The 12,671-nt window shown below is 45.2% G+C and overlaps 1 protein-coding gene across 1 annotated transcript in view; it reads left to right on the forward strand.

Moving 5' to 3' along the window:
• Window positions 1-12,306, forward strand: part of ednraa (endothelin receptor type Aa) — an 84,381-nt gene extending 72,075 nt beyond the window's left edge. The window contains exons 5-7 of the mRNA XM_086011475.1: window positions 4,345-4,478; window positions 9,341-9,449; window positions 11,146-12,306. Of these exons, the coding sequence (XP_085867601.1) occupies window positions 4,345-4,478; window positions 9,341-9,449; window positions 11,146-11,298 (396 nt within the window). The 3' untranslated portion in view covers window positions 11,299-12,306. The remainder of the gene's footprint in view (window positions 1-4,344; window positions 4,479-9,340; window positions 9,450-11,145) is intronic.
• The last annotated feature ends 365 nt before the right edge of the window (window positions 12,307-12,671 follow it).

A 12,671-nucleotide genomic window follows, 5' to 3' on the forward strand; every position in this document is an offset into this window, starting at 1 on the left:
TTACATTATGTAGTTTCAGACAACCCAGCTCCTTGCTTCCGGAGTCTGTGTCACTTTTCTGTTCGTCTGAACCACTGTCCATCACCTGGTGTACCTTTTTGTACTTCTCCTGTGGAGATTTCTTACTGTTGGTTTTCTTCCCAGACCTGCAGACTCTTGCTATGTGTCCTACTTTCCCACACTGTCTGCACACTTGGTCCTTGAACCAACAATCTTTCTGGTCATGTGTTGTTCTGCCGCAGCGATAGCACTTCCCTGTTCCATAGGTCATTTCGTTGGTGCCATATTCTTGCGGTCTCCGTTGTATCTCCGCAGCGCCCCTTGCGGCTGCTTCATGTGATACTGCCATACTGAAAGCTTTGTCCAGCGTAAGGTCCTTTTCTGATAGAAGCCATTTCTGGGTTCCTTCACTTTGTAGCCCACACACAAACTTGTCCCTTAACGTGTCTGCTAGTCCTGCTCCAAACTGGCATTTGACAAGGTGCCACACAAAAGATTATTGCTTAAGATAAAAAATCACGGGATTGGGGGTAATATTCTGGCATGGATAGAGGATTGGCTATCTAACAGAAGGCAGAGAGTTGGGATAAATGGTTCATTCTCAGACTGGCAATCAGTAACTAGTGGTGTTCTGCAGTGGTCAGTGCTGGGTCCCCAACTCTTTACAATCTATATTAACGATTTGGAGGAGGGGACCGAGTGTAACATATCAAAGTTTGCAGATGATACTAAGATGGGAGGGAAAGTAGTGAGTGAGGAGGACATAAAAAACCTGCAAGGGGACATCGACAGGCTAAGTAAGTGAGCAGAGATTTGGCAGATGGAATACAATACTGGAAAGTGTGAGGTTATGCACTTTGGCAGGAAAAATCGTAGAGCAAGTTATTATCTTAATGGCAAGAAACTGGAAAGTACTGAAGTACAAAGGGATCTGGGGGTCCTGGTGCACGAAACTCAAAAGGTTAGTATGCAGGTGCAGCAAGTGATTAAGATGGCCAATGGAATGTTGGCTTTCATTGCTAGGGGGATAGAATATAAAAATAGGGAGGTATTGCTTCAGTTGTACAAGGTATTGGTGAGACCGCACCTGGAATACTGCGTACAGTTTTGGTGTCTATACTTAAGAAAGGACATACTTGCTCTCGAGTCAGTACAAAGAAGGTTCACTCGGTTAATCCCGGGGATGAGGGGATGGACATATGAGGAGAGGTTGAGTAGATTGGGACTCTACTCATTGGAGTTCAGAAGAATGAGAGGCGATCTTATTGAAACATATAAGATTGTGAAAGGGTTGGATCGGGTGGATGCAGGGAGGATGTTCCCGATGATGGGTGAAACTAGAACTAGGGGGCATAGCCTTAGAATAAGGGGCTGCTCTTTCAAAACTGAGATGAGGAGGAACTACTTCACTCAGAGGGTGGTAGGTCCATGGAATATGCTGCCCCAAAAAGCTGTAGAAGCTACATCATTACATAAATTTAAAACAGAAATAGACAGTTTCCTAGAAGTAAAGGGAATTAAGGGTTACGGGGAGCGGGCAGGAATTTGGACATGAGTCTAGGTTCGGATCGGTCATGGTCCTGTGGGTAGCGGAGCGGGCCCAGGGGCCGTGTAGCCTGATCCTGCTCCTATTTCGTGTGTCTAATTCTGTTAGATTCAGGAGATGGTTCTGTGATAGTGGATTGGCGGTTAGGATCAGATCAGCCATGATCTTATTGAATGGCGGAGCAGGCTCGAGGGGCCGATTGGCCTACTCCTGCTCCTATTTCTTATGTTCTTATTTCGATAGCTTGCGCAGTTCCGTTAGGTACTCAGCATTGCTTTCACCTTTGTGTTGGTTCCTTTTATGGAACTTAAATCGTTCTGCTATCAGCAGCGGTGTGGGGTTTAAGTGGTCCTGTAGGATTTCTACTATGCTTTCAAAATTCTTGTTTACCGGCTTCTCCGGGGTTATTAGATTTTGCAGTAACCCATAAGTTTTTGCACCCATGGAATTTAACAGAACCAGTGCTTTATTAGCATCTGGCACTTCATTCGCCCTGCAGTACACCTCAATACGTTCCACATATGTCGCCCAATCTTCGACTTCATTGTCGAACGTAGAGATACTGCCACACTTCGGCATCCTTGGTTGTGCGTTAACTATCACCAATGGCGCCTCCCGCGCTTCCCCTTCTTCTCCGCTGGCATAAAATGGCGTCTCCCGCGCTTTCCTTCCTTCCCGCGCTCGCCCGTCTTCTCCGCTGCGGCTTCACAAAATGGCGTCTCCCGCGCTCTCCCTGCTTCTCCGCGGCTCAATGGCGTCTCCCGCGCTCTCCCTGCTTCTCCGCGGCTCAATGGCGTCTCCCCTTGCTTCGCCCCGCGGACCCTGATCAGCCTGTGATCCCTGGCTGTGCTCTGCGCGTTCTTCTCTTGATATTTGTCAACGCCGCTCAGTCTAGAACCCGGCTGTTTCTTACCCTCTCTCCGGTTTGCAGTATTTTTCCTCGACGCCGCTCGGTGATCAACCCTCGGCTGCGCCCTGCTCTCTTCACCCTCTTTCTTACCCCGTCGACGCTGCCCGGCTCTCTCTCTCTCTTAGATCCGTGGTTCAGTGGATAAATAATTACACGGATGCTGTACATAAACAAATAACAGGTCTTTACTGGAGGAGGGTAATCTCTAGACTGGGGTACAGAGGCATGCGCACAGCTTATATACCGGTGTGGTCACTGCCGGTACTACAGTATACAGGAGCTGTAAAAAGTAGTTCTGACTTAAAGCACATACACTACAGAAGTAAGCACCTGTCTTGATCCACACTGTTCAAGAAGAGTCTATAGCCATTATTAAGTTCAACCAATTTAATTGTTACCATGGAAATATGAGACAAATGTTGTTGGCAACCGCTAACATTCTGAGAACGCTGAGCATGAAATACTTTTTTTTGCCCAACAAACTCACTCCTGCATTAATTCTTCTGAGCATGTTCGTTGGTCTCTAAAAATGCTGGAAAATTCACCAAAAAGTGTTAAAAAATCAAAATTATTCTGGGGGGGAGGGGGCATGCCCCCAGATTCTCCCCAAGATATAACAATTGCACTTCAAAATATTCTAAACCCAGCACTGCAAAAATTGCACTTTTGTACACTTTCGGGTTTTTTCCCAATAATGCTACTGATGGACTATTGAGTATAGCTGCAGCTTAAGTCAGGACAAGTTCATGTCCCACTGCACTCCCATTGAAAATATTTCTTGTATGTCATATGTAAGGCCATTGTGTTTCTGTTTTCACAGAAAAACACAGAATTGTGGAATGTGACACCAAGATACTAATAAAAATCTTGAAATCCAATGTAATAAAAATAATTTTAACATATTCAGTTACCTTCGGGCAGTGGCCTGGTCTTCGGCCTTTATTCAGGGTTGTTGTTTTTTCAGTTGTATATTTTTTTACATTGTCAGCTTTTGTGGGGCTGTGTTAGCTTTTTTAAAGAAGTCCATCAGCTTTTCCAGGCTTTGTAGGTTGGCAAGTATGGACAAAAAAATCAGGTGATTATTCCGAGGTTAATAGTGATTTATGGAATTAGAATCACGCCACTTGTTACCGTACTCCGCCCTGCACAATTCTCTCCGACATTTCACTTTACTTTCAAATGATCTCCTCTTTGACCTTACACCCTGTACATTTTCCTTTTTTCTGCTTGGTGTTTTCTCCTTTTTTGACCTTAAGCACGCTTGAGATGTTAGGCCTGGATTTCTGCAGGGGTTGTCCCAACCTCCTGCCATAACTTTAGTGGAACCCGCAGAGAAACAGCCATTTTCTTTACATGAGGACTGCTGTGTAAATGTCAATTATTAGGTTATCTCAGTTTTCAAATTCTTCCATCATGGTTCTAATTTCCAAGGAAGAAAGCAGCATTAGAATGGGAGTAATTTTGACTTTGCTGATAGTGTAAAACAGGCGATATCAGATCAGCCCCCCAATATACATCTCTCCCCATTTTCTCGTTCATTGACTTCAATGGAAAAGTCAAAATTACCCTCCATGTGTTTTACTGAATTAACCACACAGGATAAACTGGGGGTAATTTTGCCTTTGTGCGATAGTGTAAAATGGGCAATTTTCATTTACTCTCACGTTTTACACTATCGCACAAAGTCAGAATCACCTCCCCGTGACCTTTCACCAGAATGTGTTGTGTGTTATTTGGTTAGGTCCATCTGTTTGATATATACATCCAATAGATTCCTGCCACAAGCCTTCAATTTATGAACATTTGTGTGGAAGCATTTTGTCTGAGGCTATGTACAAATGACAAATACCCATTGAACTTAAGCTCATTTTGTGTGTTTATCTTTCAGCGTCGAGAGGTGGCCAAAACAGTTTTGTTTTTAGTTGTGATTTTTGCTCTGTGCTGGTTCCCTCTCCATCTTGGCAGGATTTTAAAGAAAACTATTTACAAAGAAAATGACCGGAACAGATGTGAATTCCTCAAGTAAGTGAAATCAACAAGTACTGTTCTCTTTACATAAACCTTGAATTCACTTTGTAGGATACTGACATGAATTGTTAATGAGTTCAGATGAAACTCCTCCCCGCACTATCTTAACAGAAATATTAACCTGTTTAAGATTACCTGTTTAAAGTAAGAAGAAGGCATGTCATTAAAAAAACCATTAAGCATTCACACACTGGAAAGAAAGAACTTTGAGTTAGATAGCACCTTTCATATCCTCAAAATGCCCCAAAGCATTTTAATTTTGAAGTGTACTCACTGCAAAAGTATCCTACAAATGTATCCTCAGAAGGTTGTGGGTTCAAGTCCCACTCCAGGAACGTAAGTCCAAAGTCTAGGCTGACACTCCAGAGCGGTATTGAGGGAGTTTTTTTTTATTTGTTCGTGGGATGTGGGCGTCGCTGGCAAGGCCAGCATTTATTGCCCATCCCTTGAGAAGGTGGTGGTGAGCTGCCTTCTTGAACCGCTGCAGTCCGTGTGGTGAAGGTACTCCCATAGTGCAATTAGGGAGGGAGTTTCAGGATTTTGACCCAGCGACTGTAGGGGGATGGGGCTCTGCTCTGCCCAATTGCAGGGGTCTTTAGTGCCTGTTGATGTATTGGGCCTCGGTCTCCTTTATACCCTTGCAGCTTATGTTAGCCTGCAGGTTGGGTGTCACTAAACACCCTCTAAGGAGATAGAGAACAACAGCTTATAGAGGAGGACTAAAATACGGTGGCGACCCACACAGTTTATACCTAATCTGTGGGGTACTCCTGAGCCCAAGTGCTCCTGGAGTCCTCTCTCTTTTCCCTAGTCTGCTGTTCCCTTGTTTGGCGGGTTCGAAGCGCCCTAATGCCCCTATCTGGTTCTAACTCCAGAATTTGGGTGGAGAACGATGCACTTTAAATAGACACTCGGAGACAAGTAGTCCTTGGAAAAGAACAGGTGACAACCAATTTTATTTGCCAAGGTAAGTTCTACCACAAACGTAATAAACACACACACACATTTATAACTATAATAAATAAAATATGAGAGAGAACGGACACAACGAGAATGTTTACACAGTTTTATCTTTACCAAGTCCAATCCCACCAACCCACTTTCCTACCTAAACTAGACTGACAGTTGCAGGCCCTTGGATTATACTCACAGCCTCCTCCCTTGACAGATGGAATTTTGAGTGCGGTTGTTGGGTTGTTGTTGTTGCTGTCGTCGTCGGAATTCGACCTGTGCCTCGGGGTTCACCGTACCCCGAACCTCGGAAAGGACCTTGCTGCATCTGGTCGGGTTTTCTCGAAGTTTGGTTTTGTTGATTGCGCTTTCGGTCGGTTGTCATTGGTTGGTTTGTGCTTGATGGAAAAGGTTCCCGAAATGACTAGAGTGAATGCCATCTTCCACAGCCACTTCGGTCGTTGGTGTCTTCTTGTCAAGGTCCCCGGAACGGGAGTCGCTATACGGTACGGCTTCTTGCGGCGATGTTGCGCCGTCTGGTAGTGGAGTAAACCTTCAGTATACCAATTGAGCCTGGGGCTTGATGGTGGATCTTCTCCTCAGCGCGGTTGGAGTTCTTTAGATGTTAGTTCGCCCCAACTCGTCCCTCCCGGGCTCGTCTTTTCCCTCAGCGTCTTAACTCGCTCTCCTGTTCGTTCTTCTGGTAATAGTTCTCTCTCAGCGTTGGTCCTTCTTGTGTTCCATATTTATACAGGTAGGTGTGAGGACAGGGGTATTGTTTTGAGTGCATATCGGCTCCTCCAAGTCTGCTGCCCCATTGTGTCAGTCCTGGGACTTGATTAGTTTGGGCCACCTCTTAACTGTAGTGATCCCAAGGCTATTGTCCCTAGTCCGAGTTGATTAAGGTGATGATGGCTTGTATTCATAGCCCGATTAGGGGTGAGTCACATATTCAAACCCGGACCGGGTGGTCCCCATTGGCTGGGGGTTTCCTCGCTTCAGGTCTGACTCGGTCCCCTGATTGGCCTTTGAGAATGCACTCTGCTTCAATTGGCCGACATCTATGGCTCGCCTCTGAGCCACAGTCCCCTGTATTCGGATGTCCCAGGCATATCCCAGCCTGCTTGTCGGGACCTCTGCCTTGGCCGAAAATGTTGGTTTTAAACTGTATAGGGCAATCCAATTTTTGGTAAAACGTGGTTGTGGATTTTCGAACCCTACACGACGATGAAGGATCGGCGATATACTTCCAAGTCAGGATGGTGTGTGACTTGGAGGGTAACTTGGAGGTGGTGGTGTTCCCATGCACCTGCTACCCTTGTCCTTCTAGGAAGAGGTCACGGGTTTGGGAGGTGCTGCCGAAGAAGCCTTGGTGAGTTGCTGCAGTGCATCTTGTAGATGGTACACACTGCAGCCACGGTACGCCAGTGGTGGAGGGAGTGAATTTTTATGGTGGTGGATGGGGAACTAATCAAGCAGGCTGCCTTGTCCTGGATGGTGTCGAGCTCCTTGAGTGTTGTTGGAGCTGCACTCATCCAGGCAAGTGGAGAGTATTCCATCATACTCCTTACTTGTGCCTTGTAGATGGTGGAAAGGCTTTGGGGAGTCAGGAGGTGAGACATTCGCCACAGAATACCCAGCCTCTGACCTCCTCTTGTTGCCACAGTATTTATGTGGCTGGTCCAGTTAAGTTTCTGGTCAATGGTGACCCCCAGGATGTTGATGGTGGGGGATTTGGTGATGGTAATGCCATTGAATGTCATGGGGCAGTGATTAGACTCTTGCTTGTTGGAGATAGTCATTGCCTGGCACTTGTGTGGCGCAAATGTTACCTGCCACTTATTAGCCCAAGCCTGAACGTCGTCCAGGTCTTGTTGCTTGCGGGCATGGACTGCTTCATTATCTGAGGAGTTGCGAATCGCACTGGACACTATGCAGTCATCAGCAAACATCCTCATTTCTGCCGTTATGTTGGAGGGAAGGTCATTGATTAAGCAGCTTAAGATGGTTGGGCCTAGGACACTGCCCTGAGGAACTCCTGCCGCGATGTCCTGGGGCTGTGATGATTGACCTCTAACCACCACGACCATCTTCCTTTGTGCTAGGTATGACTCCAGCCAGTGGAGAGTATGCCCCCCGATTTCCACTATCGGAGGTGCCGTCTTTCAGATGAGATGTTAAAGGCCGCATCTGCCCTCTCAGGTGGACATAAAAGATTCCATGGTACTATTTCAAAGAAGAGCAGGGGAGTTCTCCCCAGTATCCTGGCCAATATTTATCCCTGAACCACCACCTCAAAACAGATCTGGTCATTATCACATTGCTGTTTGTAGGACCTTGCTGTGTGCAAATTGGCCACTGCATTTCCTGCATTACAACAGTGACTCCACTTCAAAAGTACTTCATTGGCTGTATTGCACTTTGGGATGTCCTGAGGTCCTGAAAGGCGCTACATATATAAATGCAAGTTCTTTTTCTTTATTGGTTGTAGCTAACTCATCAAGGTATCTCTCAAGTCCACTTTTCTCTTGGTATACCGGAGGGTAATTTCAAGGCTATAGTCATCAACAACTTGCATCATAAGCAGAATTTGCATTTCATTGTACTCACATCTCTAGGAGGATTTGTAACTCTCGCAGATCAGCGGGATCCATTTGTTGCTCCAATCCTGCCGATCTGCAATTTTAACGCCACTGGTTTGGCCAGTGAAGGAGGCTCCCACCAAACTCTGGTGGGACCTCATTAGTAAATGCAAATTGGGGTTCCATGACGCACGTGGGACTCCGATGGCATTTTAACCTGGTGCTGAGTCACCCCGCCAGGTACTGGTGTCAGGAAGTCAGCGTGGCGGCTGAAGGTAAGTTTTTTTTTTAAAGTGTCATTAACGGGGCCGGGAGTGATCCTCCAGGCCCCACAAGGAAAGTCCGGGCCTCTGCTGCCCCTAGCTCCCCTCCCCAGCCACGGGACCCTCTTGACTACCCTCGGCTCCCCCCCCCCCCGCTCCTGGAATTAACTTGCTGCTGGCAGCCTTTTCTTGGTGCTGCAGGGGCCGCCGGGCTGCCTGATTTTCGTCCCATCCTCCCCCTGCTAGCCAGCTGCCGCTTTTCACCCAAAACGGGCAAGCAGCTGACCGCAGCATTGAAATGAGGCCTGGCAGGTGACGGCGTCAATGGCAGTTCTCACCAAAAGTTACATAGGCCCTGATGTGTCTGATTTCCTTTTAATACTTATGTAGGTTTATTCTGGGAGAAACAAAATGAATACTCTGAATTTCAGAGGGACAAAGATGGGCTGATTGTCTGTTTCCCCCCGCCCACACTCCCCTCAAATTCTTCCTAGAGCACACCTGCAAAACTGGGTGCAAACAATCCCCAGTTGCATTTTTCTTCCATGTTAAAGACGGCCAGAAAATAGTCTACAAAAAAATGCACCAGAAACGTTTTGAGTGGAAGGAATCTCATCTCACATGTTCCAAGGGGGGGTGGAGGGAATGTCTGCATGTTGCTTGCAGGTGGTCATATGCTGGAGTCTATCCTAATTGGGTCAGGAATTTTTTTAAACCCTTTTCTTGTTTTTGTAAAGGTGCATAAATGTGAACATGACAGACGAGGGTTGATTTAATCTCTGCAAGGTTTTAAGTCTGCCCTGCCTGCACATTGATGGGAAAAAGTGCATGGCAGACAACACTAAATGGCCCCAACTTTTTGGCATGTCTGCTTACAAAGAGACGGGGGGTTTAGTAAGTTACACGTCAGCAGCTGTAATAAGATGGTCAACTGATGCATTTGATCTTTAGTTGCAGGGCAAGTGAAAACAAATAAATGTGCACTCTCCAAGAGAATTTTAGATTACATGAGAATACACTGACGTTAACTACACTAACACTGGTTTGTTCCTTTCCCCAGCTTCCTGCTAGTGTTGGATTTCGTTGGTATCCATCTAGCAACTCTGAACTCCTGTATAAATCCTATCGCCCTATACTTTGTGAGCAAGAAATTTAAAAATTGCTTCCAGGTAGGTGCTTCATTTACAAAGATATGTAATTAGAATACACGATTCTCAGCGTGTTAAGTGAGAATGAGTGAGATCACACATATTTATCTAACTTATTAATTGGGTATATTACATAAAAAGATAAATTCAGCAGCCTATAGTGATCAAAGTATTGGACCCTTCTCAAAGGGAGTGCAAGCCAGAGAATTACTGCTACAAAGACTCCAGCAGTTCAAGAAGGCCCACCACCATCTTCTCAGGACATCTGGAGATGAGCAATAAATGCCAGCCTTGCCTGTAACGCCCACATCTTGAGATTGAATTAAAAAATAAATATTCTAGCCCTATCTCTGACCTACAAATTGACCTGAAAGTCTATCACAGGAAAAATGTAAGATCTTGGCATTTGCCAGATTTTCCACTGGAATCACCATCAATACTGTCAGGGAAATAACTTCCTGTTTACCTTCATGGGATGTCAAGGTCCTTGACACAACAGGAGAATTACCAGGAACTTGTTGCCCTTGGTGAGGTAGTCTTTTTTTCTACATGAGTAAATGCCTTCTTTGAATCTTAGCATGGTCTTTTATTCCAGAGTGTCACTTAGTGCTGCCAACCACTCGGTGACAACTAAACACCTTGGTCCTGATGTTAACTCCTGGCAGGTTTTGGGCGCTTGGGCAGCAATGTGAGTTCAAAACCTACTCAATGCTCCTGAAATGAGGCTGGGATATTTTAATTCCTGGGCCTCATATAAATCCCGCTGGTTGACATCCTACCTGGAATGGCAGGAAGTCAGCAGGAAGTCGTGGATAGAAATCGTACAGCCCAGAGGCCGCCCGCCGATGCAAGGTAGGTGGCGGGATTGGCTTCTGGGGCTGTCTCGCTGGGGTCTTGTGTTTGGTAAGGGGGGAGGGAGGATCTGAGACAGGGAAGCTCTAAGCTTTCCTGTGGGTTTCAGAGGAGAACTCCTGCTTCTCCTGGCACCAAAAAGGAAAGAAAGAAATATCTTTTTTGACCTCCTCTTTCCGGAAGGACCTAACTGGCTTCACCCGTTGGGAAAGCCGCGGCAGCTTGTCTGCTCAGGCTTCAGTTAAAAATGCAGTCGGGTCTTGATGACTTCATTGGGACCTAACGTGCATATGTAAGGAAGGACTCGCCGGCTTTGGGTGGGTGTCCTTGCCGCCTGCACAGTAGACTAAATTTTGGAAGGAATAATTGGGGGCCAGGAGAAGCAGGAGTGCTCCTCCGGGCCTTGCAAGGAATCCTTGGTCCTCCGCTGCTGGGAACTTGACTCTCCCTCCCTCGACCAGCATGGGCTCTGCAACCCCCAACCCAACTGTTCCCTTTGGTTCCTGACGGCGTCATGCTCCCGCCCCAATTCTCACTCCCTCCCGCCGGCCTTGATATCATTCCCGCCGCCTTAGGGCGGGAGACAGATGTGCAATGAAAAAATGAGGGCCGGCAGTGAAAATCGTCCAGGCCTCGCTTCGTTCTCTTCCTCCAGCGAGCTGCCCACTTCAGGTTGTCCACACACCGATCCCGCATCAAATTATAATCGATGCCTATGTGTCGCCTTGTGTTTGTGTTTAGAAGTGTACATAATAATAAGGCATTGTTCCGTGCACTTTTTCAACAATCCTTTTTCTCACCACAGCTGCTTCTGCTGGCGGGCAAATTAGAAAGCTAATATGTTAATTATCTGTGTGTCTTTCAGTCCTGTTTGTGCTGCTGTTGCCAGAGCCAGGCTCTCATGAACGTGGTGCCCATGAACGACACCTCCAAACATGTAAACTTGCATTGGAAAAACCATGAGCACAATAACCCTGGAGATCGTAGCAGCGGAAGGATAGCATTAACTGAAAGGTGATAGTTCCTGTCGACGTTGGGAAATGCAGCACGAGTAGAGCTCGCACGCTCCTCCGCGTCTCAAATTGTATCTATGACACCCTCTGTGGTGGAGCAGAAGACAGGACGGATTGTGAGTTGAACTCATCATCTCAGACTCATTTTGGGCTCCCAAAGAACTTTGATTACCTGTTCCAAAGAGTTTGTTTCTGTATCAGTGTTGATTCTTTTAATGAATATCATCAGACAATATTCAAAAACAAGCACCGTCCACCAGGCCAGGTATCCGTGTGGATTATTATCTTCTTGAAAGGTCTTTAGGGACCACAGTAGGTTTTCATCCACCTTTGGCATGCTGTTTAAATTAAAACAACTGGGTAAGTCTTGTGAAATTTCACCATATATGTCACTAAGCTGTTAGTTGCTAGAATCCAGGAAGAAAGATCTGTTTCACTTATGTATTCAGTATATAAAAACCCCTGTCTTTTATCATCAGGGACCATAATGATATTTTCACATGAATGTACCAAGTACTGCAGGGAGGCAGATTCGGCAATTCAATTTGATTCAATTCAATTCAATTCAAATGTTGACTGAAAAAAGGTAATGCAAATATCAACACTTTTTAATGAAGATTTGTTTAAATACTGTAGTCTATGAAAAAAAGGAAAGAAACTTCCTCTCCACTCCTGCAAATACATAGATAATGTTACATGATGTCTATAGTTTTAGGGGAGATATATCCTTTCCCTTTTTATATATAACCAATTGTGATTATTATATATTGTTTAAATGGGCATAATTATTGTCAGCTTCTGGAAATGTTCCATAGATGTACATATGGATATAAAGCCCTCAGTGGCAGTATCATCAAAAGAATAAAAATCCCACGTCAAAGTTTTGTTAAATTTATATAAATTGCAGGGTCTTATGGCAATGAAACGTGTCTCAGATGAGCTCTGACTTATTTGTGTTTGTAGTAAATCCCCCACCTCCCCCACAATGCAATAAAAGCAAGAATGGTTCTGAATTTCTGTAATTTCATTTAATTGCTATTTGAGTATTTAATTCAACGCGGCAGACAAATACATAACAAAAGCTGCTTCTAAACGGTTTATACGCCATCTGTAACAAATTCATTCACGCATTTGTTTCACAGATGTTGACTAAAGTACATCTGACACATTTTAAAATGTCAAGCAACAAGTAGTGTAATATTGATGGATTACTTCACAGAAAAATTTACCTTTCCATATGCTTGCCTGTGTGCATTATTGGAATTTCAGCTGCTGTTTATAGATAAGCTAAAAGCATTGCTGGTTCTAAAATGTCCTACAGCTATCATACACTGCAGAATTAAAACATTTGTTTCTCTTTTAATTTTCCATTAAACTT

This window comes from Somniosus microcephalus, chromosome 2 (assembly GCF_052327205.1).
Source record: "Somniosus microcephalus isolate GS21.2 chromosome 2, FLI_Smic_1.0, whole genome shotgun sequence".
NCBI lineage: Eukaryota > Metazoa > Chordata > Chondrichthyes > Squaliformes > Somniosidae > Somniosus > Somniosus microcephalus.